This window comes from Bombus pyrosoma, linkage group LG10 (genome assembly GCF_014825855.1).
Source record: "Bombus pyrosoma isolate SC7728 linkage group LG10, ASM1482585v1, whole genome shotgun sequence".
NCBI classification, from domain to species: Eukaryota; Metazoa; Arthropoda; class Insecta; order Hymenoptera; family Apidae; genus Bombus; species Bombus pyrosoma.
In genome coordinates, this window is record NC_057779.1 from 9,277,611 (window position 1) to 9,303,033 (window position 25,423).

At 36.3% G+C, this 25,423-nt stretch overlaps 4 protein-coding genes and 1 pseudogene across 12 annotated transcripts in view; 2 read left to right on the forward strand and 3 right to left on the reverse strand.

Moving 5' to 3' along the window:
* The first annotated feature begins 31 nt into the window (after positions 1–31).
* LOC122571645 lies at positions 32–1,042 on the forward strand. The gene is made up of 2 exons (XM_043735680.1): positions 32–310; positions 970–1,042. The coding sequence occupies exons 1-2, from the start codon at positions 32–34 to the stop codon at positions 1,033–1,035; spliced, it is 345 nt and encodes a 114-aa protein (XP_043591615.1). The 3' UTR covers positions 1,036–1,042.
* A 1,525-nt stretch (positions 1,043–2,567) lies between these two features.
* LOC122571639 (ras-related protein Rab-10) lies at positions 2,568–5,625 on the reverse strand. 3 transcript variants are annotated; one of them, XM_043735670.1, is made up of 6 exons: positions 4,698–5,625; positions 4,272–4,452; positions 3,901–3,961; positions 3,707–3,845; positions 3,531–3,620; positions 2,568–3,455 (listed from the first exon to the last, which is right to left on the reverse strand). In XM_043735670.1, the coding sequence occupies exons 2-6, from the start codon at positions 4,396–4,398 to the stop codon at positions 3,270–3,272; spliced, it is 603 nt and encodes a 200-aa protein (XP_043591605.1). In that variant the 5' UTR covers positions 4,399–4,452; positions 4,698–5,625; the 3' UTR covers positions 2,568–3,269. The 3 variants fall into 3 exon arrangements, with proteins under 3 accessions (XP_043591605.1, XP_043591604.1, XP_043591603.1); XM_043735669.1 differs by having other exon boundaries at positions 4,554–5,625; XM_043735668.1 differs by having other exon boundaries at positions 4,272–5,624.
* A 53-nt stretch (positions 5,626–5,678) lies between these two features.
* On the forward strand, positions 5,679–8,549 carry LOC122571631 (uridine-cytidine kinase-like 1). 2 transcript variants are annotated; one of them, XM_043735648.1, is made up of 10 exons: positions 5,679–5,831; positions 5,902–6,032; positions 6,403–6,573; positions 6,652–6,758; positions 6,827–6,997; positions 7,071–7,142; positions 7,254–7,505; positions 7,575–7,784; positions 7,862–8,047; positions 8,126–8,549. In XM_043735648.1, exons 1-10 carry the CDS (start codon positions 5,779–5,781, stop codon positions 8,441–8,443), a joined length of 1,671 nt encoding a protein of 556 aa, XP_043591583.1. In that variant the 5' UTR covers positions 5,679–5,778; the 3' UTR covers positions 8,444–8,549. The 2 variants fall into 2 exon arrangements, with proteins under 2 accessions (XP_043591583.1, XP_043591584.1); XM_043735649.1 differs by lacking the exon at positions 7,254–7,505.
* Positions 8,550–8,615: 66 nt separating this feature from the next.
* On the reverse strand, positions 8,616–19,269 carry LOC122571696 (annotated as a pseudogene).
* LOC122571623 (probable Na(+)/H(+) antiporter nhx-9) overlaps positions 15,140–25,423 on the reverse strand; it is a 39,703-nt gene continuing 29,419 nt past the window's right edge. For 4 of the 6 annotated variants that reach the window (XM_043735618.1, XM_043735614.1, XM_043735616.1 and 1 more), the window contains 4 exons: positions 25,215–25,316; positions 24,503–24,664; positions 21,938–22,114; positions 15,140–20,352 (listed from right to left, as the gene is read on the reverse strand). In XM_043735618.1, the coding sequence (XP_043591553.1) occupies positions 20,114–20,352; positions 21,938–22,114; positions 24,503–24,664; positions 25,215–25,316 (680 nt within the window). In that variant the 3' untranslated portion in view covers positions 15,140–20,113. Of the gene's footprint in view, positions 20,367–21,937; positions 22,115–23,459; positions 23,537–24,502; positions 24,665–25,214; positions 25,317–25,423 lie in introns of those variants that run through there. The other 2 variants (XM_043735617.1, XM_043735619.1) reach the window with 2 other exon arrangements.

A 25,423-nucleotide genomic window follows, 5' to 3' on the forward strand; every position in this document is an offset into this window, starting at 1 on the left:
TTGAACTAAGTCGAGTTTCACCCTTCTACACATGCCCGAAGTGACGTTATCACGAGGTAACGAGAACGTTCCGTCCCGGGAAACGAATCCAGCTAGCGGACGCGCGAGCCCGCACCATTCCCAGTATCAGTCGCGCGCCCCGTACACGTTTCGATCCGTGTCATCGTTACGCGAAAGGCTAGCTAACCTTCCGAATTTGTCATGGAACACGAGTGAAACTGTCCTTGGCCCACGCGATATCTGTCACAGTCGCGATCATCCAAAATACACGTACACTACGCCTAAATCTTTCAGCTTCATGCGGTTGGAGGTATTTAGGGCAATCGTGTCGATAGAGAACGCTGCATGAAAACGTACGGTCAGACTGTAAAATTTGTTTTCTAAAATTGATCGATGAATCGACGATTCGATAGAATCCATCGGTAATTGGAATTGAGAGAAGGATGCGAGAAACCTGGAAAGACGCGCTACATGCAATATGAATATCGAATAAGATAATTACTTTATATCTTATTTCCTTACAAGTTAACCACTTTGCTTTGATTTTTCTTAATATCGCCCGTTTAATTTGATCGATTTGCTATCGCTTTGATCGTAAAAGTTCTTAGTAGCTTGACTAAAACACCTCGCGGCATTAAAATGAGGGTGAAAATGGAGTTTCGTAGCTTTACCACCGAACGATAATTTATCTACAGCGATCGAATCATTAATTTATCTCCACGGTATTTCCAAATGTTATATAAAATTAATAAATTATTCATGTAGGGTGAGATCTTAAATGGCAGCTCAAAAATATGTACGTTTTCCTTATCGACACCTATATTTACAAGCTGCGTACACATCGTAACATCGTTTATTCTCATATTTATACGTATTAGTCAATCGTGAACTTTCCCCTATTTATAGTAATTATTTTGTTTCTTTAGCATTTTAAACCATTATTTAATAATTTACTGTCTGCTTCTATAGATCAAATGCGTTTTCAAGAGGTCATCTTTGAGATTTTCAACTTTCAAATGCATATTCAAGACGTAAACCTGTAATGTACGACTTTATATCTATTTCCAAGGATCATACTGAAGATTTTTGACTCCCAAATTGAAATAACGTCTCATTCCAGGAATTTGCCGAAACTTAAATTCTCGAGATTTCAGCCAAAGTTTTCGACGATTTTGTATCAGGAGAGCATGACGTCATATTCCAGGAATTTTTCAGAGTTAAAATTTCGATCAAAATTCTGGACCGATTTTATAATCGATGTAATTTTGTTGGTGGTGGCAATTATTTTCATAACTGGAATTTCACATCACTTTTCCGAATTTTTGGGAACTGTTAATTTTAGTGTCATTTTAATTATTTTGCAATTTCAGTTTTTAGTTTGTGTGCTTTTTAGTGGCTTTTCTGTAAACAAAACATAAAAAGAAATTTATTTCCAATATTTAGTGAAACTTCCAAGCATTTTGTATATTTTCTTTATACTTACCCTCTGCTGGTACGAATGCACATTTTCCGTTCCGCATCTTATTTCTCAGCATCTGAGAAGAAATGTGCGTATAATCCAGTCTTTGGTCGCTAGGAGGCCTTCGTTTTATTGTGCATTTTGTGGCTAACATTTTTAACACTGCATCGGCGATTTCCATACTCCCCTTTTGCGAAAAATTCGATCCTAATCCTTCCAAACGCTTTTTTGTGGGTTATGTTTGGATTTTTCGACTTCTAAATTCTGCTGGGTTACGTTTGGAATTTTTGGCTTTCAGACGTGAGAACTGAATAATCCAAACTTGACAAACATTGAACCATTCATACGTTTTCATCACAGATAGAAGTACTAGTAAACTGATACTAGTTCCGAATTTTAAAAAATGATGCTACGATTACTATCTCTTACACAATTGATTACAAATAAAGATTATAGGATATTATATATCACATACGTATCGATATATTATTTGTTTTCACAAATAAAACATTCGCTTTGTTTATAGCATTATCGCTCTATATCAGAGTTTTTGTACATTTCTTACAGTGAAGTTTTGAAGGTAATATGAAAATATTAAAAACGTTGTTTCTACTATCGATTAATACCTGAGAGAAGATACAGAAACTTAAATATTTTCCTATATTTTTAAATAATTCCTTGCTTTTTCTTTAAACAAATAATTTAGGAGAAACATATCTTCGACAACGTATGGTCTACTTATTTCGATTACTTTCCTTAAATGGGGTATTGTAAACACTATCGCATATTATCTGTAAAGTATTTGATTACATTTCCCCATAATATGCGTACATTTCTATCATACATTGTCCCTTTTGGCCATATTGAAACACTTCCGATCCACGTATATTCGTTCCCCTATATATATTCGATGCATATTCCGATACCAGTATTAAAATCACTATCATAAGTACTAATCATTTTACTAATACATTATAAAACCAAAACATTATGTATTGTGATAATTACTCGTAACACTACTATTGACATATTTGACATAAAGCCAATTTTTATCAAGTATCTATTATTATAAGTTAAATGTATTCCAAAGGAAAACAGAAACAATTACTTCGAAATCGTGAATATTTATATTTGTAGTAAATTAGTCTTACACAAGTAGGATAAAAGCTCTTGGACTTAAGCTTTTAGATTTTAACTTAAGATGTAAATAAGCAATGTAGTGCAATGTCCGTATGAAAAAGCATTCAATGTTCACATAGATTTTTTTAAGATCAAAAGCCCTCATTCATTCTCACTCTTCTCATTATGGTAACAAATTGCAGCCTCATAACAAACAAATTGTTCCTAGTTGACTTTGTTCGTGCAACAACGCATGAAGTTTCACATGGAAAACAAAGCCCCATCAGCAGTATATATTATTGATTTGTTGTGTTCTTTATAAAAGCTGTGATGGAGCTTAATGCTTGTATACATGCAATAGACACATCTATAAGTACATTTATAAGTATACAGTCATATATGTGACAAATAGCATTTATAACCCACCCTTTGAAATCCAGGTATAATTAAAAAACTTCACTTCCAAATTGGAGTTTCTTCCTTTTATATTTTTTGAAGTAAATTTAGATATATCTTTATCAGAAATCTCATTAAATAAGTTCAATTGAATTTGATTAGGCAGTGTTGTGAAGAGTTTAATTATACTATTATGCTTTTTTAAATTATGCTCTAAATCTATCCACAGATCTATTTTGAGTGGCACGAGCTGATATATAGTATATTATGCGCTGTTAAAATAAATAATATAAGATTAGCAGCACCGATTAGAATTCCTTTCCACCCTTCGATCAACCGTTACTCTATCAGGAGCATCTTGTGGTTCCTTTCCATGAGTTTTCTCCAATATTGCTTCGGTTAATTCATTAAATGCACGGTCAATATTAATATCCGCTTTTGCAGATGTTTCCATAAATCTGATTCCATGCTCTCGCGCTATCTAAAGGAGGATATTAATTTATTAGTTCGTGACATTTTTGTAACTTATATACAATTTAAATTATAGCTGCTTTACCGCTTCCCCTCTTCCTGTGCTAACAACACGTTTGTCTTCCATATCGCTTTTGTTCCCCAGTATCATCTTCTCCACATCTTCATTCGCATGCTAAAATTAATTGAAAAAGAAAAATAAATAACAATTGCAAATGACTATATTTATGTATAGACAAAAAAGTTTGCAATCATACTTACTTCATCGATATTTCTCAGCCATTTAACAATATTTTCAAATGTTTTTTCATTAGTAATGTCATAAACAAGCATAATACCCATTGCACCTCTGTAATATGATGTAGTAATGGTATGAAATCTTTCTTGACCAGCTGTATCCCTGTAAATATACAGGTTAAGGACTGTTTAGAAAAATTTAATATTTCACAACTTACCATATCTGTAACTTGATTTTCTTTCCTCTTAATTCCACTGTCTTGATTTTAAAATCGATACCTAAGTGACAAAAAGCATATTGTTCATATATCTAACATACTTCACAGTATAATAACATTTATTTACATAAAACAATCAACTTTGATGACAATGTTGTCAGGATATTAATTCAGAAACGCAAATTTCTCTATGCACTTAATGTAATAAGACAATCACACTTCAATATTCAATTATTTATTGTTCATTAACTTCAGTTTACAATATTATTATTTTAGTAGCATAACCTACTATATCGAAAAAAAATTCACGATAATGGATAATTTGATCGAGGAAATCCACGAATGATAATTATTTGGACAACTTTCCTTACCTATCGTAGAAATAAATGTCGTTGAAAATGCATCATCCGAAAATCTAAACAATATACAAGTTTTGCCAACTCCGGAATCACCGATCAGCAGCAACTTGAACAACAGATCGTACGTCTTTTTTGCCATTTCACTGTTGCTTCTTGTTAACGAGGCGCCGAAGAAAACAAAAAAGATTCGAACCTGTGGAGCACGATTAATAGTTTTGTAGACGATGTTTTGAACATCGAACGCTATGAACGATTATAGGTTTCAAGGTCGGATGAGGGCGCGTCTCAACGTACAACGGTGTCTTGTTAACGACGGAAAAACCGGTCACAGGGGCTGACTATTAAAAGACAGTACGACGTCACACAACAGACCAGCACGCAGAAGCATCGGGGTAACTTTGCACTTTGCTTTCAGTCACAAGTCTGAACAGAACTTACTGATTTATTAACCGACCAACAATCCGTAATATGTACAACTGTATCTTTATAGTAATTAGCGGTAATCGCGAAACTCTGCCGGGTTCAATTGCGAATATTTCATCTACCACGGGAGGTCACCACCACTGCAAGAATAATTTTAAATCACCTGGATACTAACGGGACACATACGCACAAAGTTATTACTAGACTGCGGATGTTTATGTAAATTCACGTTTCTCTGAACGCAATCAGAGAAGTGGAACTTAGAAATTTATTTCGATTTCTAAATATCATTCTTTTTTCTAAATATACTGGCTTACTTTGGATAGTTTGTATATTTTTACATATCATAAATATTCTGTGCGTTTTTCACAGTTTCTATTTTTATATAAATATCTGCAGTTTAGTTATTACTTCTTTTATCGATTTCACATTAACGCTTATACATCTGTACTTTGTTCGTTTCGTATCGATGCGCATCATACATTATGAATATTTTGCGATGCGATATAATTTTTTATCTAATGAACATACTTTACAGTTACTTTCAAGCGATTTTTGCTTGAAAAATCGGTGAATATTGTTAATGACAAAGTATATTGTTAATGACTAAGATAGTTTATCGCGTCGTTTTCAACATTTGGATCAGGCGGGAAAATATGTTGATGAATGCTGTATATGAAGGGTAGTAATGGGTTCAACAGGACCAATATTACCATATACATACATACAAGAGTTTCTATCTCTTTATCGAACGTTATTCAAAATTCATACAAAACTTCACAAATACCAATTTAATTAATTAATGGATTAGAAATATAATTATAAATTTCAAAGACTATTGTATTGAATTATTTAAGAAGAATATTTACATATGTAAATACCCATATTCAAATACCCATTACTGGGTAATAAGTGTAGAAAAATTGCTTCGGAACATGAACGATAGGTGGCAATGAAAAATATCTACGTTTTCAATATCGTTACCTGCCTTTGTAGTTTGTAGTTTCTGTCAGTACAGATTCAGATGCATGTGGAAGAGAAGCTCGGTAAAACGTATTGCAACAATACGTAATTTCTTTTCTACGTGATCAAGAATATGGCAGCTAAAATGCAACACTTCGATCCACCAAGCTCGGCGAGTTCTGAAAGGTAAACCACAATATTTTACCGTCTGTTTCTTCTGTCCAGTCGAATATGCATTGAATTTACTGTGCTTTAGCGACGATACTGAAGTGTGTTTGGACGACAAGGAAATTTTATTTGCTGACGAGCTGTGCGAGGATGCTGAGCGTTGCAGACGTTCTGACATTGGGACACCTACTCCACAATCTCCAAGGCCACCTTCCACGGGTGAGATTTCATATACTTTCTCCTCAATGTATCTTGGAGCATTCTTACATCTTATTTATTTCTTGAAGTAAATAAGCGATGTACCAATTATTTACAGAGTCATTGATATGGAGTACTTGCGTTTGGCAAACAAGATGTACTTGGTTTACCGAAGTAGAATCTTTTTGTCATTTGAAGAAAACAGTTAAAGCCTTTAAAAGTACCTTTATCCTTTATCCTTTATCCTACATAATAGTTGAAAGGTTGAAACCTTTTTCTTTGATTTTTATTTACTTTTATGTATTTTTTTGGAAATGTAATTAATAATACAAAGCAACCTCGCATAATTTTTCAAATGAATTAATAGAAACTATTTGTGTTTATATGACAGGTTCTCAGAGATCACCAAGATCAAGGAGGCAGCGTACTACTAGTCTATCTCAATCTAGCAAAAAAACTTCTGCAGAGTCTATCCTTAGAAGTAAAACAAGAACAATATACACAGCTGGTAGACCACCATGGTACAATTCAGCTGGGCAGCAAGTAGAACCTTTTGTAATTGGTTAGTAATAGAAACATAAAATATATTTATTACTTTAAAGGAAAAGAATGTACAATGCTATTAATAGTTTTGCTTTAGGTATTTGTGGGGGCAGTGCGTCTGGAAAAACCACAGTTGCAACAAAAATTATAGAATCTCTAGATGTACCTTGGGTAACACTTCTTAGCATGGATTCATTTTACAAAGTATGAGAAAGTTATAAATATTATTGCATAGAGAAGAATGCAAATAGTATATCCAATTTTTCTTATAGGTTTTAAATGAAAAACAACACGACATGGCTGCGCGGAACGAGTACAATTTCGATCATCCCGACGCGTTCGATTTTGAGTTACTTAAAACAACGCTACAGCGTTTAAAGGAAGGTAGAATGGTGGAAGTTCCTATCTATAATTTTGTAACACATCGCAGAGAAAGTAGAACTGTATGTAGATATTGATAAGTGTATAAATGTTAAAAATACTTTGTATATATAACGTTTGTTTTTTATTTTAAAGAAAACAATGTATGGTGCCAATGTAATTATATTTGAGGGAATATTGACGTTCTACAATGTCGACGTTTTGAAGGTAAGTCAATGTATTGTCAGGAAAGCAGGAATGAGTGGGTTTGAATAACAGTAGTAAGGTACGAAAGTAAAAATCAAATTACCACTGATCTCCTTCATTCGATTGGTCAAGATGTGCGACATGAAGGTGTTTGTTGATACTGATGCTGATGTGAGGCTTGCTCGAAGATTGCGTAGAGATATATCGCAAAGAGGGAGGGACTTGGAGGGTGTGCTAAAGCAATATAGCACTATGGTACAGCCCGCTTTTTATTATTATATAGCTCCATTCATGGTTCACGCGGATATTATCGTACCTCGTGGCGGAGATAACGAAGTCGCGATAGAACTCATTGTACAGCACGTACATACTCAGCTTCAACTGGTAAAATTATCGGTTTCGTAAATCTTGATCTCTCTTATTATGTTTACTTTAGTTCATTTCTTGTTCTAGAGGGGTTTCAAACTCAGAGAAAAATTAGCTCATTCTTATATTGGTCAGCCATTGCCATCTTCTCTCTACCTGCTTCCAGATACACCACAGATAAAGGGTCTCCACACATTTATAAGAAACAAAGAAACATACAGAGATGAATTTATATTTTATTCCAAACGTCTAATACGTTTGGTTATTGAATACGCGTTGTCTCTTCTACCCTTCGAGGTAAATTTTAATACACAGCGCTAGTGAGATGTGACCAACGTGACTTTTAATTGCCATTTACAAACACGTGTTTATAGGATGTAAGAGTAGAAACACCACAAGGAGTATTATATCACGGAAAACGCGCAGCTACGGATAAAATATGCGGTGTTTCCATTTTGCGTGCCGGTGAAACTATGGAACAAGCTGTTAGGGACGTATGCAAAGATATTAGAATAGGAAAGATACTTATACAAACCAACCAACAGACTGGAGAACCAGAGGTAAATGATGTAATTTACTTTTCTAATTTGCCACGATCATTTAAATATTGACATAATAATTATCAATATTTTCTTCAGCTTTATTACCTTCGATTACCAAAAGATATTAAAGACTACAAAGTAATATTAATGGATGCAACAGTAGCAACGGGTGCAGCAGCCATTATGGCTATCAGAGTTTTATTGGATCATGATGTTGCTGAGGAGAACGTGTTACTCGTATCTCTACTTATGGCAGAATCAGGAGTACATTCGATAGCTTACGCATTTCCACGCGTAAAAATCGTGACGTCCGCCTTAGATCCTGTGATAAATGAGAAGTTTTACGTATTGCCTGGTATCGGTAACTTTGGCGACCGATACTTTGGAACCGAGCCATCAACCATAGAAGATTAATACAACTTAAGATCTCATACTTCAATTTTCGAAGCTATTTAATCTGTTATAATGGAAATGCAGTAATCTCATATACCTTTAATAAAATTTGTGTTACGCTGGGGAATATATGTATCGTTTATATTCATTCTATCTACAATATACAAATTTCAACACCAATCTAATTAACTGCGCGGTTAAAGAGACGTTGTATCGATGTTAGAATCAACGACGTCTCTTTCCGCAGTGGTGCCCGAGCTATGCAATTGTTTGTAATTTCCTCTTGCATTTGTCCTATGGGAACGGCGCCAAGAATCCAAATGGCCAGAGCTGACGTTACTCGATTGTCCCAAAAGATACGTGATCACGCGATCGAGTGCGGCCAAATCTTCACTTGTGCTGCCAGAATTACCCAAACCTTCTGGTGGATTAAAGCCACTGGGCGGTGCCTCTGGCTTCCGTTCAATATTTCTAATTCTACGTATTCCATTGCTAGCGGGGAGTCCAAGTTTTGGTGTAAGCTGCGTAATCGATAGATAGCTTTTAAATTTACGCATACATAAGATATCGCTATAAATTACGTGATTTCTAATATTTTAATTACCTCTTCTGGACGGTGTTGACCATAACTCGATCTCTGCACTTTGTGAAATGTTTCGTCATCTACAGCTTCACGCACTGCTTCGTTTAATGTTTGTTTCAAGACGCGCTGTTTCGTTTTGCTCAATCCATCGTAAAAGCTGGTAATATTTCTTTTTTTAATTTTGCGTTAAATACCATAAAACATTGAATATAAAATATATCATGTTTTTAAAGGATTTTGGAAACTTTTAATTTTCTTCTCAGTTATCTTGATTTTCATCTTATTTCCACTTAACTAGTAAAAGCAAAAAATTTTATAACAGAAACATTGTAGTTACTTCGAGTCCAGGGAGCTGTTTGTTATCTCGTGAGATGTTCTTATCACGGACCAAGCGGATATGGTGTTCCCAAAACGATATGTACGGCGCGGTTACTTCCTTAATCTAACCGGAAACCATAAATCTATTTTCAGAAGAGATATTCTACATCTTTTTTACCATTTAATTAAACAATATTGAATGTGTTCTTTATTGAACAATAGCATGACCGAAATTTTGCATTTTCCACGTGTTACGTCCGGTGACTCTGTATGTAACCCAGAATCTATCCCTCGAGGCGGTAATTAGCTGTGCAAATATAATTAGTCGGACCTCAATAATCCTAAGGAACTGTAATAAAACTAAGCATTTATAGTTTACCGTTAGATCCCTTAATCGTTATAAAATATATTCAAGCCGTGACGTTCCTTATGGTTATTGCTCCATCAGGTGAAAAATGGGAAAGTTGGGTTTGTCCCATGTTCAACGGTCATTTCCACCCGCAAGTGTCCGATGGTGGGGCGACCAACACCCAGCAATAGTTTTCCTCTTGGACAGGATCGTCACTGAACTTCACTGGTTTACCATCGTCAGATCAGTCATCATCTCTAGACTGGTTCAATATTTTCAAATCAGTCAACATCTCTAGACTGGTTCATCATCTTCAGATCAGTCAACATCCCTTTATCTACTTTACTACTTTAGATCACTCACTTGTTTAACTTATATCTATACGCACCGAACGAACGTGTAAATTGTAACCTGTTAACTCAGATTATAATCGATTCAACCACCTTTATTATCCTAAACGAATTAGGGGATCGATCGTTTCGTGGCATCGATTGTATAATCGTAACGGGAATTTACGACTTCCTGGCGATCGCATCTCTCTGCGAACGGTCGAACACCAGGAGCAAAGCAATAGTTTTACGAATTCGCGAATTTTAAAACTGATAATTCTTACAAAATTATAATAACGAAAAAGAGCACTGAATCACGTGGAAATTTTAAGAAACAATGCATAATTAAGATATTATTTGATAAACCTGATTAGTACATCGTGTTCTTTTTATAAAGATATCAGGAAGAATATGTTTCTATTATTAATAATTAATAGAAACAAATTTTTCTTAATTCCCTAAAAATTTTTCTTTTAGCGAATTAATCAGCAGATCTACTCCGCAGATATCACTCTAGCGTCATTACATTTGCTTACGTAATCACGTGACAATGATATCGTGATATGAGAAATTATTGGGAAAATGACATTACGTGCGAGAGGCGATTTCTCGTGTTTTATCTTTGAGAAATCAGCTGTTTCGTGACCTTGTTCACCTTCAACACGATGATGGCCGTGATATAGATGCACATGACGTTAACAAAGGTCAAGCACGCGCTGATTATCCCGTTGCAGAAGAATTCGACCGGCAGGTAATCGGTGTACACATAAACGTACGAGGTGTTGCAGTCTGTGTACTATTCTCCTTTCATGTGCGGCATTTTAATCGGTCGATAGATTAGCTATATATATCCGAGAGCCCAGAATAAACCCTGCGGGAATAAATTTCATCGATTGCCACGGTCAGATTAACTGCCATTCATTAATCACTCCTGATGGAATGAGAACGCCGCACGATTGCCGATACCTCTTTTCGTATCTATCTTCTCTCGCGAATTATTCCGTCTGTCCGTGTCGATAGCTGGCCAATTTCAATGTCTCTTTCGCGGATATAGAGATATATGTATTTCGATTTACGGGATCGGGAATAAATAAGCGAGGAAAAACGCGTGAATTCTCGACTCGATCGTTAAGAAGCTTTTTAAATAATTTATAGAAAAAAGTGGTGAAATACGAGACAATAAATCTCTTTTATAGACGAGAAATTTTTAATTTATTACCATGGACACTAATTCTACGTTAACACCTTGACTGTCACGTTGGTCATATTTCTCCTGTGACGCCACAGTGATCATTGGTGACCGGAGTGCTTGAACTTCCTACAATTGTAAAAATTGAATGAAAATTGATAGTTAGGACGTTTTGAATATAACCGATAAATAGAAGATACTTTGAAATAAAAAGTGTCACATTGAACAATTAAACATTTTTATTGGAACATCAATAAAAAAAAAATTGGAACAGATCTTACATCTAACGGTGCACTGTGTTAAAACACTGTGGCGTCCTGAGCGAAACATGTGATTTCGGCGTGGCAGTCAAACTGTTAAAATTATCCTTCCAGTTGATTTTCGGATTAAATATGTGTTTTACTATCCTTTCACACATTTAGAAGCTATCAAGAATGTTAATTGTGATTAATATTATAGGTTAGTATCGTAGACTAACATTAAAATAGCAATTTCATGTTAATCACCAAGTAATTGGATTTATCATATTCTTTCCGCGTGATTTTCGTACACATATTTATTTCATCTTATATTTATGCTATCTACGGTGGGTTTATCGTTCGTTACTTACACAGTTTACCACTAGTGGTAGCAATGAAGCTGATATGGCAACTCCGATTAGGGGACCGTTGCTTCCTTGTAACAAAGCCACGGCTACACCTGTGCCCGATGGTAAAGCCCATAACACACCCATCTGTAATTTCCCCTGAGAGAAGACGCGTATTACTTTTCGCGAATCTTTATTTTTTCCACCCGCGCTACGAGTCCTGGGTTCGGCAGCCCATATATCGGGCATACATCAGTGCCATCTGTAGTCAATAATATATTTTTTCGTTATCGGCAGAACATTTTCTGTTGATTTTATTGAAATATTGGATTAATCACTTCTTAAGAGTTACTCATTGTTGAAACAACATTAAAACGTTTTACACAATATATTTCAAACATCCAAACGATCGTATACTGTTTCGTGCTAAAAAATCTGTTAAATCCACTGACAGTGAAACGATACGGTTCTTACAAGAATTATTGTTATTTAAGACTTAGGAAAACGTATATACAGCGACCACGCACATTGTGCGCATTTCTGGCGCCCCCTTCTGTTCAGTGCCAGTACTTCGGACTGACTGGACTGCCGAAGCGAAAGGGTTAAACAAAAGTAAATTTGGACGAAATTTTATGTAAGTTATCATTTATATACATTTAGTTATAAATTAACTATTATCTAAGTTAAATCATAAAAGCTATTACTTCTTTAATCATCGGTCATTTTAACCGCATACGGTAGGAACAGGTTACACGAAGTGTCGGTAGGTTTAGTGTTAAGAAGATACATCCGACAACCTTCTGGCTAAATCATCCTTGATGGGTGTAGCACCAACGCCACATATACCGTTATACGTGCACTGAGTTGGAATTACGCTGGAAATTGTTGGAAGGTGAACGAAGACGTTTGGAAAAGCTTCCTGGAGGGGAAATACCGAAGACATTAATTCACCTCACTATGGAGTTCATTTTCACGCCGATCCCCATTTCCGTGAGCCAGTACAGGTAATTCTCGCATGATTCCCCAGCTGGTACAGGAAATATCACCTTTCCAGAGAGATAAAGCCAGAGAGTAATAGGAAATGGAAATAATTAGCGTTACTCTCTTACCTCGTAATACACGTTTCCCTTGTCCCTACACCAAACAACGTGTTCCATTTTCAGCTTCTTCAGAAGCTCCTCTAAGACCTTCGAAAATAATAGCGACAGATAAAACAGATAGAAGAAGCTTGTATCAAGTCTTCTGTCGTGCTACGTTGTACAATAGGGCATACAATTCTTTCTTTCTCCCCAGTTATCTCGGTTGCAAGATGTCTGGGTAATTGGATGCGATTTACTTTGTAAGCCGAGGCTATTTTATTTCTGTAGCTTCTTTAATATTCATTCGTTCTTTATTTTTCCAATTTAATTTGTGCTCTGCTGTCAAATTGATAAAATAGTAAGTAATTGATATAATGGAAAGAGGCATAGTTAAAAGAAATTCCTGTTCTTTCAACTTGCTTCAGCCTCATTATTCCTTTTTGTAAATTTAATTTGTTTCTTGGCGTTAAACTGATAAAATAATCGATGTACTAGTTTGATTAGATAGTCAAATTATTAAATGTATAATTCTTCTTTTGGAAATAAAGTAGTGGGTGATATAAGAGATCGACGAGGTCAAACAATGTAAAACGTTATCCAGTATTAGAACTATACCATTAATATTCTGTTACTAAAATTATTAATATGCTATTACTGAAATTTACATTCTACGTATTAATAAACGAGATTCGTATTTTATGTATCGTAACACCAGTTCATCGATATTCCAAAGCAGCCGTATCATAGTCCACTAATTGAGGCTAAATAAACCGAAATTACTCAACGATAGTAAAAACGAAACGAAAATAACGTTCGTCTATCAAACGAAATTGTAACATCGTAATAATTGAAAGAATACTCCACTGTTGTAATAGAAGCACAATAGATTTCCATTTGGTGTAAAGAAATCTTAGTCAGTGCCCGATTAAATAAACTCCTACTGAATATATCTGAATATACAACCATAGATGGTGAAGAGAATCGGAAAACTTTTATTATACGAATTGTTTATCCCCCGATCGACTCATATAAAATATAAATGGAGTTGTGTAAGAGGCATTTTCAATTTAGCGCTTAATTGCTTTCGTGGAATCTTGGAGTACCTCGAATGACATGAAAATTGTTATGATTCCGCTTTAAAATAGTAAATGACGCAAAGTTTCGAGAACCCTATAATTATAAATTATAACTTCAGACTTAAATTCTCATTGTGCTATCTCAGAATCCCAACAGAAAATCAATATCTTTCTAAAGCATAATATACCGTTTCCATCGACACGAAAATCGGCTCTCTGTCACGCTGACCGGAAATGCCACGTCCTCGACTTCGAAGATGTCGCCTATCAGTCAAATTATCCTCGATATCGTTCGAATCGTCGTTATCATTCAGCCTCGACAATTGAGTCCTCGATTTCGTTTGCCTAAGTCGTGCATCGACTTTTGGTCCAACTAGCAATTTTTCTGGTTTTTCGATCTTCTTCGTTCGTTTCAAGGGCAGACCAAAGATCAACTCATGCCCGTAACTAAACGTAGATATGCAAACTAAAAATACGACACCGCCGCAGGCATTGCGATTCGCGCGACAGAAGACAGAATCGTCCAGTTTACACTGACGTTTTTGCGAAGTTCGGTTCTTTCTGATCTAACCGGTCGATCTCGAAACGATCGTTGAGGCATCAGTTTCATTAACGAGTCGCTAATCGTTTTATTGCTCCGGCTTTAATTAGCGAGAAGTTGGTGGCGAGTTAGTTGGAGGCTTCGTTGTTTGTCCTTGATGGTTTTTCTTTAGTTTCATTTATTATTACGCTTTTTAATTTCTATCTATCCTTTCCTCTTTTCATTTCAATTTCAAACGACTGGAAAATCGTGAATTTATCATCAAATATTTTTTCCATAACGTTTCAAAAATTTCGCATTGGTTTTTATGATGATTTTTGGCAAGCTTTTAGTTCAGAAGCTATAAATAGATCTTAGGAAGAAGAAAAGCAGTTCGTCGAATAACAAACTGTCAAAGTACCAAAAATTTTGCTCAGTTGCGAGATTAGTGACCATTCTACTTACAATTAAAATGCCTTTAAACTTAAAATGCTGCAACTTAAAATGCTTTTTATTCTAAATTGTTCGGTGACTTCGAAGACGTATCAGCTTAGTTTTATGTTTTAATTAGAAAGGAAGAAGGTAGGATAAATGTAAGGCAAGGAATGAAGGCAACAGAGATATGGAAGATGTGCAAGAAGGGAAGGAAATTTTCAAATGCCAAGATAATTGCAAGACAAGCACGTTATTTTTTTTTTACGAAATAAACATTTATTTTAACAAATCAACAGCGTAAAGACTAGCGTCTAGAGACTAGTCCGACATTTGTCTGACCTAGGTAACTAGAGGCCGCCAGGAATATATCGCGCGAAGGGAAATTTCGAACTCTGCCGCGATTTTTACGAAAATTGAGAATCGTTCTTTATCTCCATCAAAAAAACCCCTCGCTTTCGAAGCAAATATTATTCAAGCGAGATGTGCGTGAAAAATGTCCTCTCTAAGCAACGAGTCTGAAGGAAACTCTACTGCCATAATTGACAAGAACTGTGTGACATCGCGTTAATCGCAGTCTTGGTCGAAGATACAATTTGTCGGATACTTTTCTTTCCAAGTAGAAATATTTTTCATTCGATCGTGCAACAAGGTAACGTTATTGTAATAAGGAAGCAGCTTACAGAGTAATTTTTACACGAACAATCGAAGCGTTCATAGATTGAAAATGAAAAGCTGTCAGGGATGAAATTTTATTCGGATCAGTCATGCTGTTAAATATTAGTAAAAGTACTTGGACGTGACTTTTAATACTTTTAAAGTTCCTTTAAATTCATTTGCCAGAAAAACTTACTTCCGAGATAATTAGATAGAAAAGTTGTGGAATGAGAAATACTTCGAAACTTGGAAGCGCTAAAACTCCTATCGTGCAAAGTATCTTTTTCTTTTATACGTAAATACGTACATCTCTATGATTAATTCTAAAGAAAACGTACGTATACGTGCGTTCATAGAAGTCGTAGAACGTTATAAGAGCAACTTTTGAAATACCAGTTAAGACACAACAGTATTAACGATGATTATGTCCACGCTGCGATTATTTTCTACTACCTTCCAACGTACTCTGCCTCACGAATATTTCTAAAGTTGTTCCTAAGGTCCACTATTAAGGTAATTTGACGTTCCAATTGAATTTCATATTTAACTTCGTTCGATTCAACCATTAATTGAATTTAATCTAATTTATCATCCGTTAAAATAATCAACTACCTATCGTATTTAACATCTTATATTAAATACTAAAGTAACTCGGTATACATATTTAAATCACTATTACATTTCCACGAAAGTTTACACTCTCCAGTGTCTTCGATCTTTCTCGACAATCGTATTTCCGACCAATTCAAACGCCATCGATGATAACATTAAATCTCTAAACGATCGAAAGCTAACAAATCGATATCGTTCAATTCCGTAAGCATCTAATCAATCGCCAGTGCCAGTGTAGAATTATTAATTAATCAATGAATATCTTCAATTCTCATAAAAACCGGAATTCTAGAGTTTCCCTTGGCAGCTCCCCGTCATAGTTTCACACTTTGTCTTGTCGCAATGTTTGTTTCACTCGTTTCGCGTCGCGATAAACGATTGTAACAAATTAGTCATCGCGATTAACTTGCTACCTTATCTTGCTAAGAAAAATTTCTTGCTTTTCTTTTTTTTCTTTTCTTTTTTTTTTTTGGCTTTTCCCTCGATCTTCTTACGATCTTTTTCAGTATCTTTTGTTTCTCGTCTCGTTATGTACATACGGTGGTTTTATTGAATGAGTTAAGTACAGACCTACGACATATCCGCGGCTGTTTTTCTACACGAGACTGTTAGTCAGTTATTTATTTATTTAGTTAGTTATTTTTTATTTTCTGTTTTCTGCTTCTTTTAAGGCCATACTTAAGGAGAGGAGGAGCGTTTCGTTTAAACAACTTTCATGTGTGTGTGTGTGTGTATGTATGTGAGCGAGTGTGAGTTTGCGTTTGAGAGCGTGAAAAAGACTTCGACGATTGTAATATGGTGAGTTCTATTAGAGATGCTCGATATTCTTATCTTCCAGCATCTTTTCGACAGTTTGCTTTGTTGTTTTCTTGTTATTGTTTCGATCGTAGAGATTCTTCGTCTGTATGATTCAAGAGATCACTGTGTTCGAACTAGTTTGATGCAGTGATCCTCGTGAATTTTTTTGAAACAGATAAAGATAGGCAAAAAGTTTTCTCTAAAATTTACGCGTACTTTTAGTATAACATCATGTCGAATACACATGTCGAGACTTAATGTTTTGGATGCCGAGTGTAGTACCTTTTTTTTTTTTTTTTTTTTCGTAGTTGAAAATTCGTAAGAATCGCTGCAAAAAATCTAGCGTGAGAGTAAAACGAGTAATCTAAAAGGGGACATCGTTGTTTCGGAAAATACGGAAGTCTCGTTGGAAGAAAACTGAGAAATTCGATAGAGCGAATGTTCGGTAGGATATAAATGAATCGCTACTTTCTTCTATTTGAAGATCAGTTCGGATTTTATCGATCGATCGTATATTCCGCGCAATTATTTTATTTTCGTTACACAAGAAAGAGAAATTATCGAAGAATCAGTCTATTTTCTATTCTGCAAAGTGAAGAATATTTCACGATACGAAACGAACAAATAGATATACCCGAAATGGAGACAATTTCGAATTTGTCAATCAATGGTATTTTCAACTCTCGCTGTGTAGCGATGAAAATAATAATGTCAAACAAACTGAATAATAAATAGATTATTCTCTGAAATGAAGATAAATTGAAATCTATCGATCAATTGTATTATGAATTTTTGTTATACGAACCAATAGCGCTAGAGAAAACGAACAGCAGAATATGATATGAATAATAAATGAATCCTAGAAAATACTCTCTTATCAAATATCGAAACAAAGGAACAGCCTCAAGTCTCTCATTCTTTTCTCCGCAACATTTCCATATTTTCGAAATACAACAGGAATAATTAATCGTCCCCATTTTTACTTTACATCAGTATATACGCCATATGGCGTGTCTAAATCTAGACTCGCGTCTATAAACTCGAAAGCGAATCGCACGATGATTTCAGCGTTGCGTATCGAGTATAATACCAAACTTGTACATATTATACATATAAATATTTATATATATATATATATACTTCATTTTCGAAAGACTATTTAGCGTTGGTGTTACCAAAGAAACTGAAAAGAAAAAAAAAAAAGAAAAAAGAAAGAGATCACCACGTTCACATGTCATGATGATAATCGTCATTTAAACGCAACACGTGTCAAGGTCCCTCGAGTTTTTCCCACAAAAACAAGTCACCCTTTTTATACCTTCAATCTCATTCTCCTTGTTTTTCTTCTTCTTCCTTTTTACAATATACCGGAAGGTTCAGAGTTGCTGCTAGGATATTTTTAGGAATCTTAAGGCCACGATACCAAGTTAATGAGCGATCGTTAAAACGAGTCGTCGCTACAAGGGATACACGCTATTATGGCGTCTAAGAGAAAGAAATCGCGTGCTTTTTCTGGTTCACGATCTTTCTCAGCACGCAGAAAGCAACACATCGACGAAGAATCGTCGATGGTTCAAAAATCTTTCGTTCCTGCTGACCGAAAGCATCTCCCTTCCAATGGACGAATCATTCTTCTCAGGAAGCATTTGAAAAATCAACTACCAAAAAACGTTCCTCCAAGTCTACTCGTTAATACTTTTCATCCATCAGTCGTGCTACGGAGGAAACGAGGTGTATCGTCGGTTTAAAAAAATAGCTCTCTCTCTCTCTCTCTCTCTCTCTTTCTTTCTTACTTTCGCTCTCTCTCTCGCTCTTGCACTCTTCATTTGTATCACTCTCATGGTCGAATATTCAAAATGGATTCACACGATCACCGAGTATCAAAAGAGAACGCAACCTCGACTGAATCATTCTCGTCGAAAAATGGTAACATCGCTATATCGAAAATCACGCTACTACAACGTCAACTGTATTATATATCATTGTGTCAACGATTCTTTCGATTAAACCAACCGAGAAAATACTTGTTTGTCTCCTCTGAGATCGAAGAATTCTACCTAAGTAACGTGTTAGGTCGCCTAATAAGTTCGTTCATATTTTTTTGATATTTAGATGTTTTTAACTTCGGTCCAGTCTCATCCTTTTTTACATATCAATGGATAGTTAATTTTTGGATATTCAAAACGTCAGACTCCTGGGCTAACTTGTACTAGAATTTCATTCTTCAGTTACGATTCTTAAATATGAGTCAAAATGCTATTCACCTACTCGTTCTTTACAAGTGCTTTTTCTAGGTTGGCCTTGTTGAAGGTTGGTCATTGGACATCTTGGTCGCTTATCGTTCTCTATTCATAAAATAACGTCGTAGAGACGACGAACTTATTGGACGATCTAATTTAGGGTGTCCCGAGAAATTGTCCCATCAATGAATCATCAGTCGCATAACTTAATTTCCCTTTCGGTCGTGAACTTGTGTCAAGTAATCCTATTATTCTCTAAATTATCAAACGTCTTGAAGATTCCCTCACCGTTGCTGGTAGACCAAAGAGAGAGAAACACAATTCCAATGATTCAACAAATTATTGCTAAAAAGTATCTACCTTATTCTATTAAGAAATTATACAAAGACAAAAAGGTAAAGCTTCTCCTATTATACCTTGCACAACGAACCAACAATTTTTTATTTCCCTCGGAAATTATTAAAAAAAAAAAAAGAAGGAGAAACAAACAAGGGACCAATTTTTGGGACACCCCGTGCAACTCCAAAGCATTCGTTTCTGCGTGCGAATGAAAGCATCGGTAGTCAAAACGAGGGGTACTTTCCGTCATGTAATCTGGTCCTGTGGAAGAGAACAAGAGCTGTCAAAACAGCTCGTCGTCTCCAGTGTGAGTTTTATTAAAGTGTCCATCCTCGAAGGGAGCGAGATCGGCGATCGTCAAAGGGGGAACAAATATTATTTTCGTTTTCGGTCGAAAGATTGATCGTATCTCCCTAGAATGGGGCGAAGGATATTAGAGGCACGTCCTCTGTTCAGACCGGAGCGCTAGGTCGTCGCAAGAGAGACGAGAACAACGAACGCCGAGGTGGCCGCCGCCATGGCCGACGAAGACGACGCTCGTCGACCGCGAACGATGACGTCTGTTCCTCGACGATCCCCAAAGGTCAAGCTTTCTCCTCCTCCTCGTCCATCTCCTCCGACGATTCGGAGGAAGAGGTGATAAGGGCGGTAGAGAGACTGGGAACCTGGGCCGAGTATGCGAACGAGCTCATTCGGATCCGTTGAGGATTCCAACACTCTGGCAGGGAATGGGATCCGTCCTCCGTACACTTGTCCGATTGCGACTTCTCTATGGAGCACAGCTCCATCATGGATACTCGCCTAGTGGGTCCCTTCTTGCTGTCTGTAACAGGGAAACTGTTTTGAGGGTTTTAAGTTTTTATGACGAAGGATTGTATGTTTATTACAATTTCAGATTTTACGTGTAAACTCGTAGATAAGATGAATTCAGAGTAGGATAATCAGACGTTCCGCGGTTAGTTTCTCCAAGGACTCGATCTAACGTCCGATGACGTTGGTATAGGATTTTATTTGTTAATTGTTTATAATGGATTAACACGTTGTCGCCGGCGCCGATATTCAGGGTTTTCTTTGTGAGGCGGCGCCGAATGTACGCCGCTTCACGAAACAAACTCGTGTGATCCACCGGTGGTACACGCCGGCCTCAACGCGTTAAACAGGAAACGATGGTTATTTAACGCGAACTAAATGCAGTAATGTGCTATAACTAAGACAACTAAATAGTTAATTTACGACTCTCGTCACCACAATTCCAACTCTCTCTTTCGCACGGGCCACACTCTCTCGACAACGCAATTCACTTCTCGACTCACACTGACTGTTAATTCTTCTTTCTCCCTTAGCATCCCTTTGTTCTTCTCATAGCCCCACCACGTACGTGTTCCGTAACCGTTCGTGGCCAGGATCAGGTAGGCCTTTTTTCCGCGTAACTATTCGATCGAAAGACCGACGATACATCGATGGGCCTGTCGGCACTTAGGCTTCCTCGCGACATTGTTTATGATTCACCCGTTATCTCTTAGGCCTTTCGTCCACGATACTACATTAGTTATTATCAGTTGGCTGCAATGCTATCGCGATATAATTCATAATATGTAACTTAAGTTGTATTAATATCACAGTCGGGAAACGATTCTGCGGATATAAATTCGCGTACGAATAAAGAAGAGCGAGGAGGAAGAACGGAAGAGGCGAAAGGAATAAGGGGAGGAACGAGAAACGGGTCAGACGAAAGAGAACGAAAAACGGATGGCAATTACGCCAACTACGTTATGTTACAGAAATAAAGCACGCGTGTCTGCTAAATTAAAGTACCATGTGTTTTAAAGATAAAAAAGGTGTATTATCTTAATTTGTCCCTGAAGGTAAGCAGATATAGTGTACTGCAAGAAATCTCGGTAATTTTTATCTCGCGTAAGTGGTTTTCGAATATAACTGCAAGAGAGTTGAATCGTAAATTCTATGCGACGTTTATGTCACGTAATAAACCTGCATATTTAGTGGCAATGAAATCACGACTGATAATGTTACATTTCATGGTCCATAACGAGATGTAACTGTTTTATTCTTAATATGCCCCTTTTATATTTCCATCCTTACTCAATGTCGAGTATATTTAATACTTGGCTGAATTTACGACGTCTTTAACGTGGTTTATATACCTTGCTACGCTTCGTCTTTATTAATTATATCTTCTTGAGAAACTCCAAATCTTTGTTGTTCATTTCATAAGTAGAACTTTGAATTTTTTCTAAAACTGCATACATAGATCTTATATGTTGCATCGTTTAAGCTCCAAAATTTTCTTTTAAAATCTTAGTTAGCATTGAAATTTAAAACTTGACATTATTGTACTGTATTATAATACGCCACTACTATATATAGTTCGATGGTTCTTACTGTCTTACCTTTCTCGTATTCACTGAAGGTTTTCGTAGGCGAATCCTCCGTCTGTTCTGTCCCCGTCAACGTGTACTCGTCACGCTCGTCCACAGTTTCCTGGCAATCGATACCATCCGGGGTGCACACGCTCTCACCACGGAATAGACCAATTACTGACTGGACCTTTGGCTGCTCGATTCCACCTTTAATTAGAAGCAAGTGTTACTAACGAGGTTAATGAAGATTCATCGAGTGTTTCGGTTCGACCACCTCTAATATCCCTCCCTCTCTCTCTCTCTCTCTCTCTCTCTCTCTTGGAATATCTCTGTTAAGAGATAGTGCACAAAGTTGATCGTTTTTCAAGATTATGCACATAATAAAGGCCACAGGTGAGAAAGCTATGATAAGTTCATTTTGATTTTTCAAGTTTTATCTACTTACACGCTTTATTCCAAAATCTAATAAGAAGATGTAGCTTTTAATAAAACGAAGAATGTAACTGATATCGTAGTGCTCGTATTATCGTCTTTATTCTGTTTCTCTTCTTTCATTCATTGGACGAGGACACGAACATAATTTAAAAATCATTACATCGTATCTATTATACGAAACGAGGAAAATTGCATTTGTTTGAATAAAGTTTGAATATATGGCTCAGGATATTAGCCCATTTCTCATCGAATACACGTTGAGCGAATAAAAATCTATGGACCACCGCATTTAATGAATTACAGCCGTTATTAACCATTTGTGCTCGTTGCTGCGAGGGAACTTGATAACCGAACATCAACACCATCCGGTTAAATAAAGATTAATAACGTTAGGACATTTAAAAATGGTTTGCATTCGATTGAAAAAAACAGTTATCGTAAATTTTGAGAGCCCAATGTTCCGACGTACACTACTACCAATCACAAGTATCCGGGCCATTATTTCCTTCGCGTGATGCAATTTCACGTTTTATATGACAAAATCGCCAAATTTTCCATATAACAAAATTCGACATAACAAATAGGTGTCAAGAATTTGCATTTGCATTTTTGATTTTATTCTTTGTACCAAACGTATATTCAACTGAACGAAACTGAACGAAAAGGACGTGTGTAATTCGACAAATATATTTGCAAGCTCCATCAATTCTTAAATTTTCACATCGACACAGCAAGCCGATAGCAACGAACATCGATGTCTCAGCTGGCCAAAGTAACCGAAACACCCTGTACATCGTAGAAAAATGTGAAACACAGAGAAGTGCTGGTGGAAGAACTTGGCAACACAAAAGTGTTCTGAATCGATAGTTCGAGGCTGAAAATATGCACGAAAGATTCGATAAGATCGATCATGTGTGATGCACAATCAATCGTGTATTATGGTGACAAGGTGCTTTGTGTATGTAAGTGTGTAGCGTACGTGTGAGCGTATTTAAAGAGTTCGAGTAGGGGATTGGGTAACCCAAAGATCGAAAGAAAAAACGCATTCGCTTTGTAGATCGAGAGAAAAGAAAAGAACGACACAGAAATTTTGAGACCACTTGAAGATAACATTTACATGTTGTTCGGCCGGAAGTCCGAGGCTAGTATCCTCCGAGCTCGTTAAGCTGGCCCGCTCTCGCAAATGCGGCTCTCCTGTAAAGCAGCGTTTTTTTCAACATTTTACGTACCTTTTTATCTATTAGCCGAATCGACAGTCAAAAATATTTTCTTTTGATATATCAACCTACATACAATTAAATATTCTAGATATATAGATAAAAAAATTTTAGAATATAATTTGATGTTGGAAGAATTGTTGATTTGGTCCAAAGTTATTATTGGTTGATTTTAATAAATCAGATTTTTAACTAATATTACCTGTAATAGATTAACTAATATTTAGCTGGTTTATTAACGCTAGAGCTACCACGCCGGTCAAAACGACTGGTTTGGCAACTTTATTTTAAAATTATATTCCTTCTCCGCAATGATGTAATAATTTTTGCATGGACAGCTGAAGGAATAATATAATAAACTTTAATTTTGTTTTATTCATTTAGAACGAAAGTAATTGTGCATCATGGCTACTTGTATCAGTACCGAATACCAGTACCAGTACCAATATCCAATCAACCTTGGACGGAAAAATGGACGTGGTAGGGAATACCTGAAACAACTCGTAAAAGTTTCAAAATATATCACGAATAACTCGATGGAAATACATAGAGTGGATTTTTCTCTCTAACGCGAGAGGGGTTACCCGAGCCCCATAGAAAAATAGCTGTATGTTAAGGTTTCTAGATGGTGTCGGAGAGTATAATTTGGGTATTATTTTCAAAGACTGTTAAAAAAGGGTGATTCGATAGTTCTTTCGATAGTTCTTAGTTAATACATTTAAGAAACATTTAATAATCCGATAGGAGTAAATTTTTAAGCAATTTTTAAACATCTTTTATTTCGTTCGTCTTATGAATCACCTTTCTTTAACACTTTGTTGATTTAATGAAAAACAGAGTGCATGATGTAACAAAACTACGACCGAGTATTATCAGAATCAAATTTGTATCTAATACGCGTGGCGAAACGATGGTATCGAGTGGATTATTTAATCGATCGTACCTAAGAATGTCGCTGATGGGGAACTGTAAGCCAGGTACTCCTTGTTTGAACACCAAGCGGGGAATTCATTCTGTTTAATCGGGTGCCCGGAATCGTAATCGTCTTCTCGCTTCCATGGCAACATGGTCTCCGTGGCTGTTGGTGTCGTTACCCTGTAGGTTTCTACAATTCGAGAAATAATAGTATTATTACTACCTCGATATTATTAATACAAATCACGGGTAAGACTTGAGACTTTCAAACAATTCTGTCGGGTATAACGAAGATTTTAAGAGAGAAATGATCGCCCTTTTTATTACCAGAGAATTTAGCAAAAATTCCAAAATCCTTTAAAGAAGGGTTTCTCTAATGCAATCGAAAGAGACAACGAAATCTCGAAAAAGATATTTCACGCTTGAAAGGTTGATATTCTACGAAATTAGAATTTCCTTTGATACTAAAATATTCGCGAATTCGTTAGAGATGTTTCAGAATAGGAACGAAATGCTTCGTAGTTGAAAGAAACTTTACGAGATTTGGCAGAAATTTTGGCAGCCGAACCATCTTGATCTTTTTCGTTATCAGAGTATCCGACAATTTTTCTTACGCTGTCGAAAGGAATTTCGAAGACGGTTAAATCGTGCAAAGTACTCGACACTTGCACAAGGAATGGGATTTCCATTGAAAGACGAACGATCTCCGGCGATACCATCAACAACGTGGAACAACTCACCGTCGCGTCCTAATTTCATATCGGGATCGTCGGTATTTATGGTGTCCATTGAGGTAGTGATGGTGGCGCCGTGGTGGTTGTCCACATTCACGTTCAACGAGTCTGCGGAAATCGAGCGACGGGAAAATTATAACTATGAATCGGAACAGGAATTAGCTGCTACACCTTTTCTTCTCCTGTTTTATATTCGAAAGACACGCTTCGGCAAG

Bases quoted from the DNA above. Each gene is read 5' to 3' on its own strand.
- LOC122571645 (XM_043735680.1), top strand. From the start codon at position 32: ATGCCCGAAGTGACGTTATCACGAGGTAACGAGAACGTTCCGTCCCGG. The intron at 311-969 runs GTATTTAGGGCA...CTGCTTCTATAG, and splicing joins TCAGCTTCATGCGGTTGGAG to ATCAAATGCGTTTTCAAGAG.
- LOC122571639 (XM_043735670.1), bottom strand. From the start codon at position 4,398: ATGGCAAAAAAGACGTACGATCTGTTGTTCAAGTTGCTGCTGATCGGT. The intron at 3,962-4,271 runs GTAAGGAAAGTT...TTTGTCACTTAG, and splicing joins GACATTTATTTCTACGATAG to GTATCGATTTTAAAATCAAG. The intron at 3,621-3,706 runs GTAAGTATGATT...AATTAATTTTAG, and splicing joins GGCTGAGAAATATCGATGAA to CATGCGAATGAAGATGTGGA.
- LOC122571631 (XM_043735648.1), top strand. From the start codon at position 5,779: ATGGCAGCTAAAATGCAACACTTCGATCCACCAAGCTCGGCGAGTTCT. The intron at 6,759-6,826 runs GTATGAGAAAGT...TTTTTCTTATAG, and splicing joins GCATGGATTCATTTTACAAA to GTTTTAAATGAAAAACAACA. The intron at 6,998-7,070 runs GTATGTAGATAT...TTTATTTTAAAG, and splicing joins ATCGCAGAGAAAGTAGAACT to AAAACAATGTATGGTGCCAA.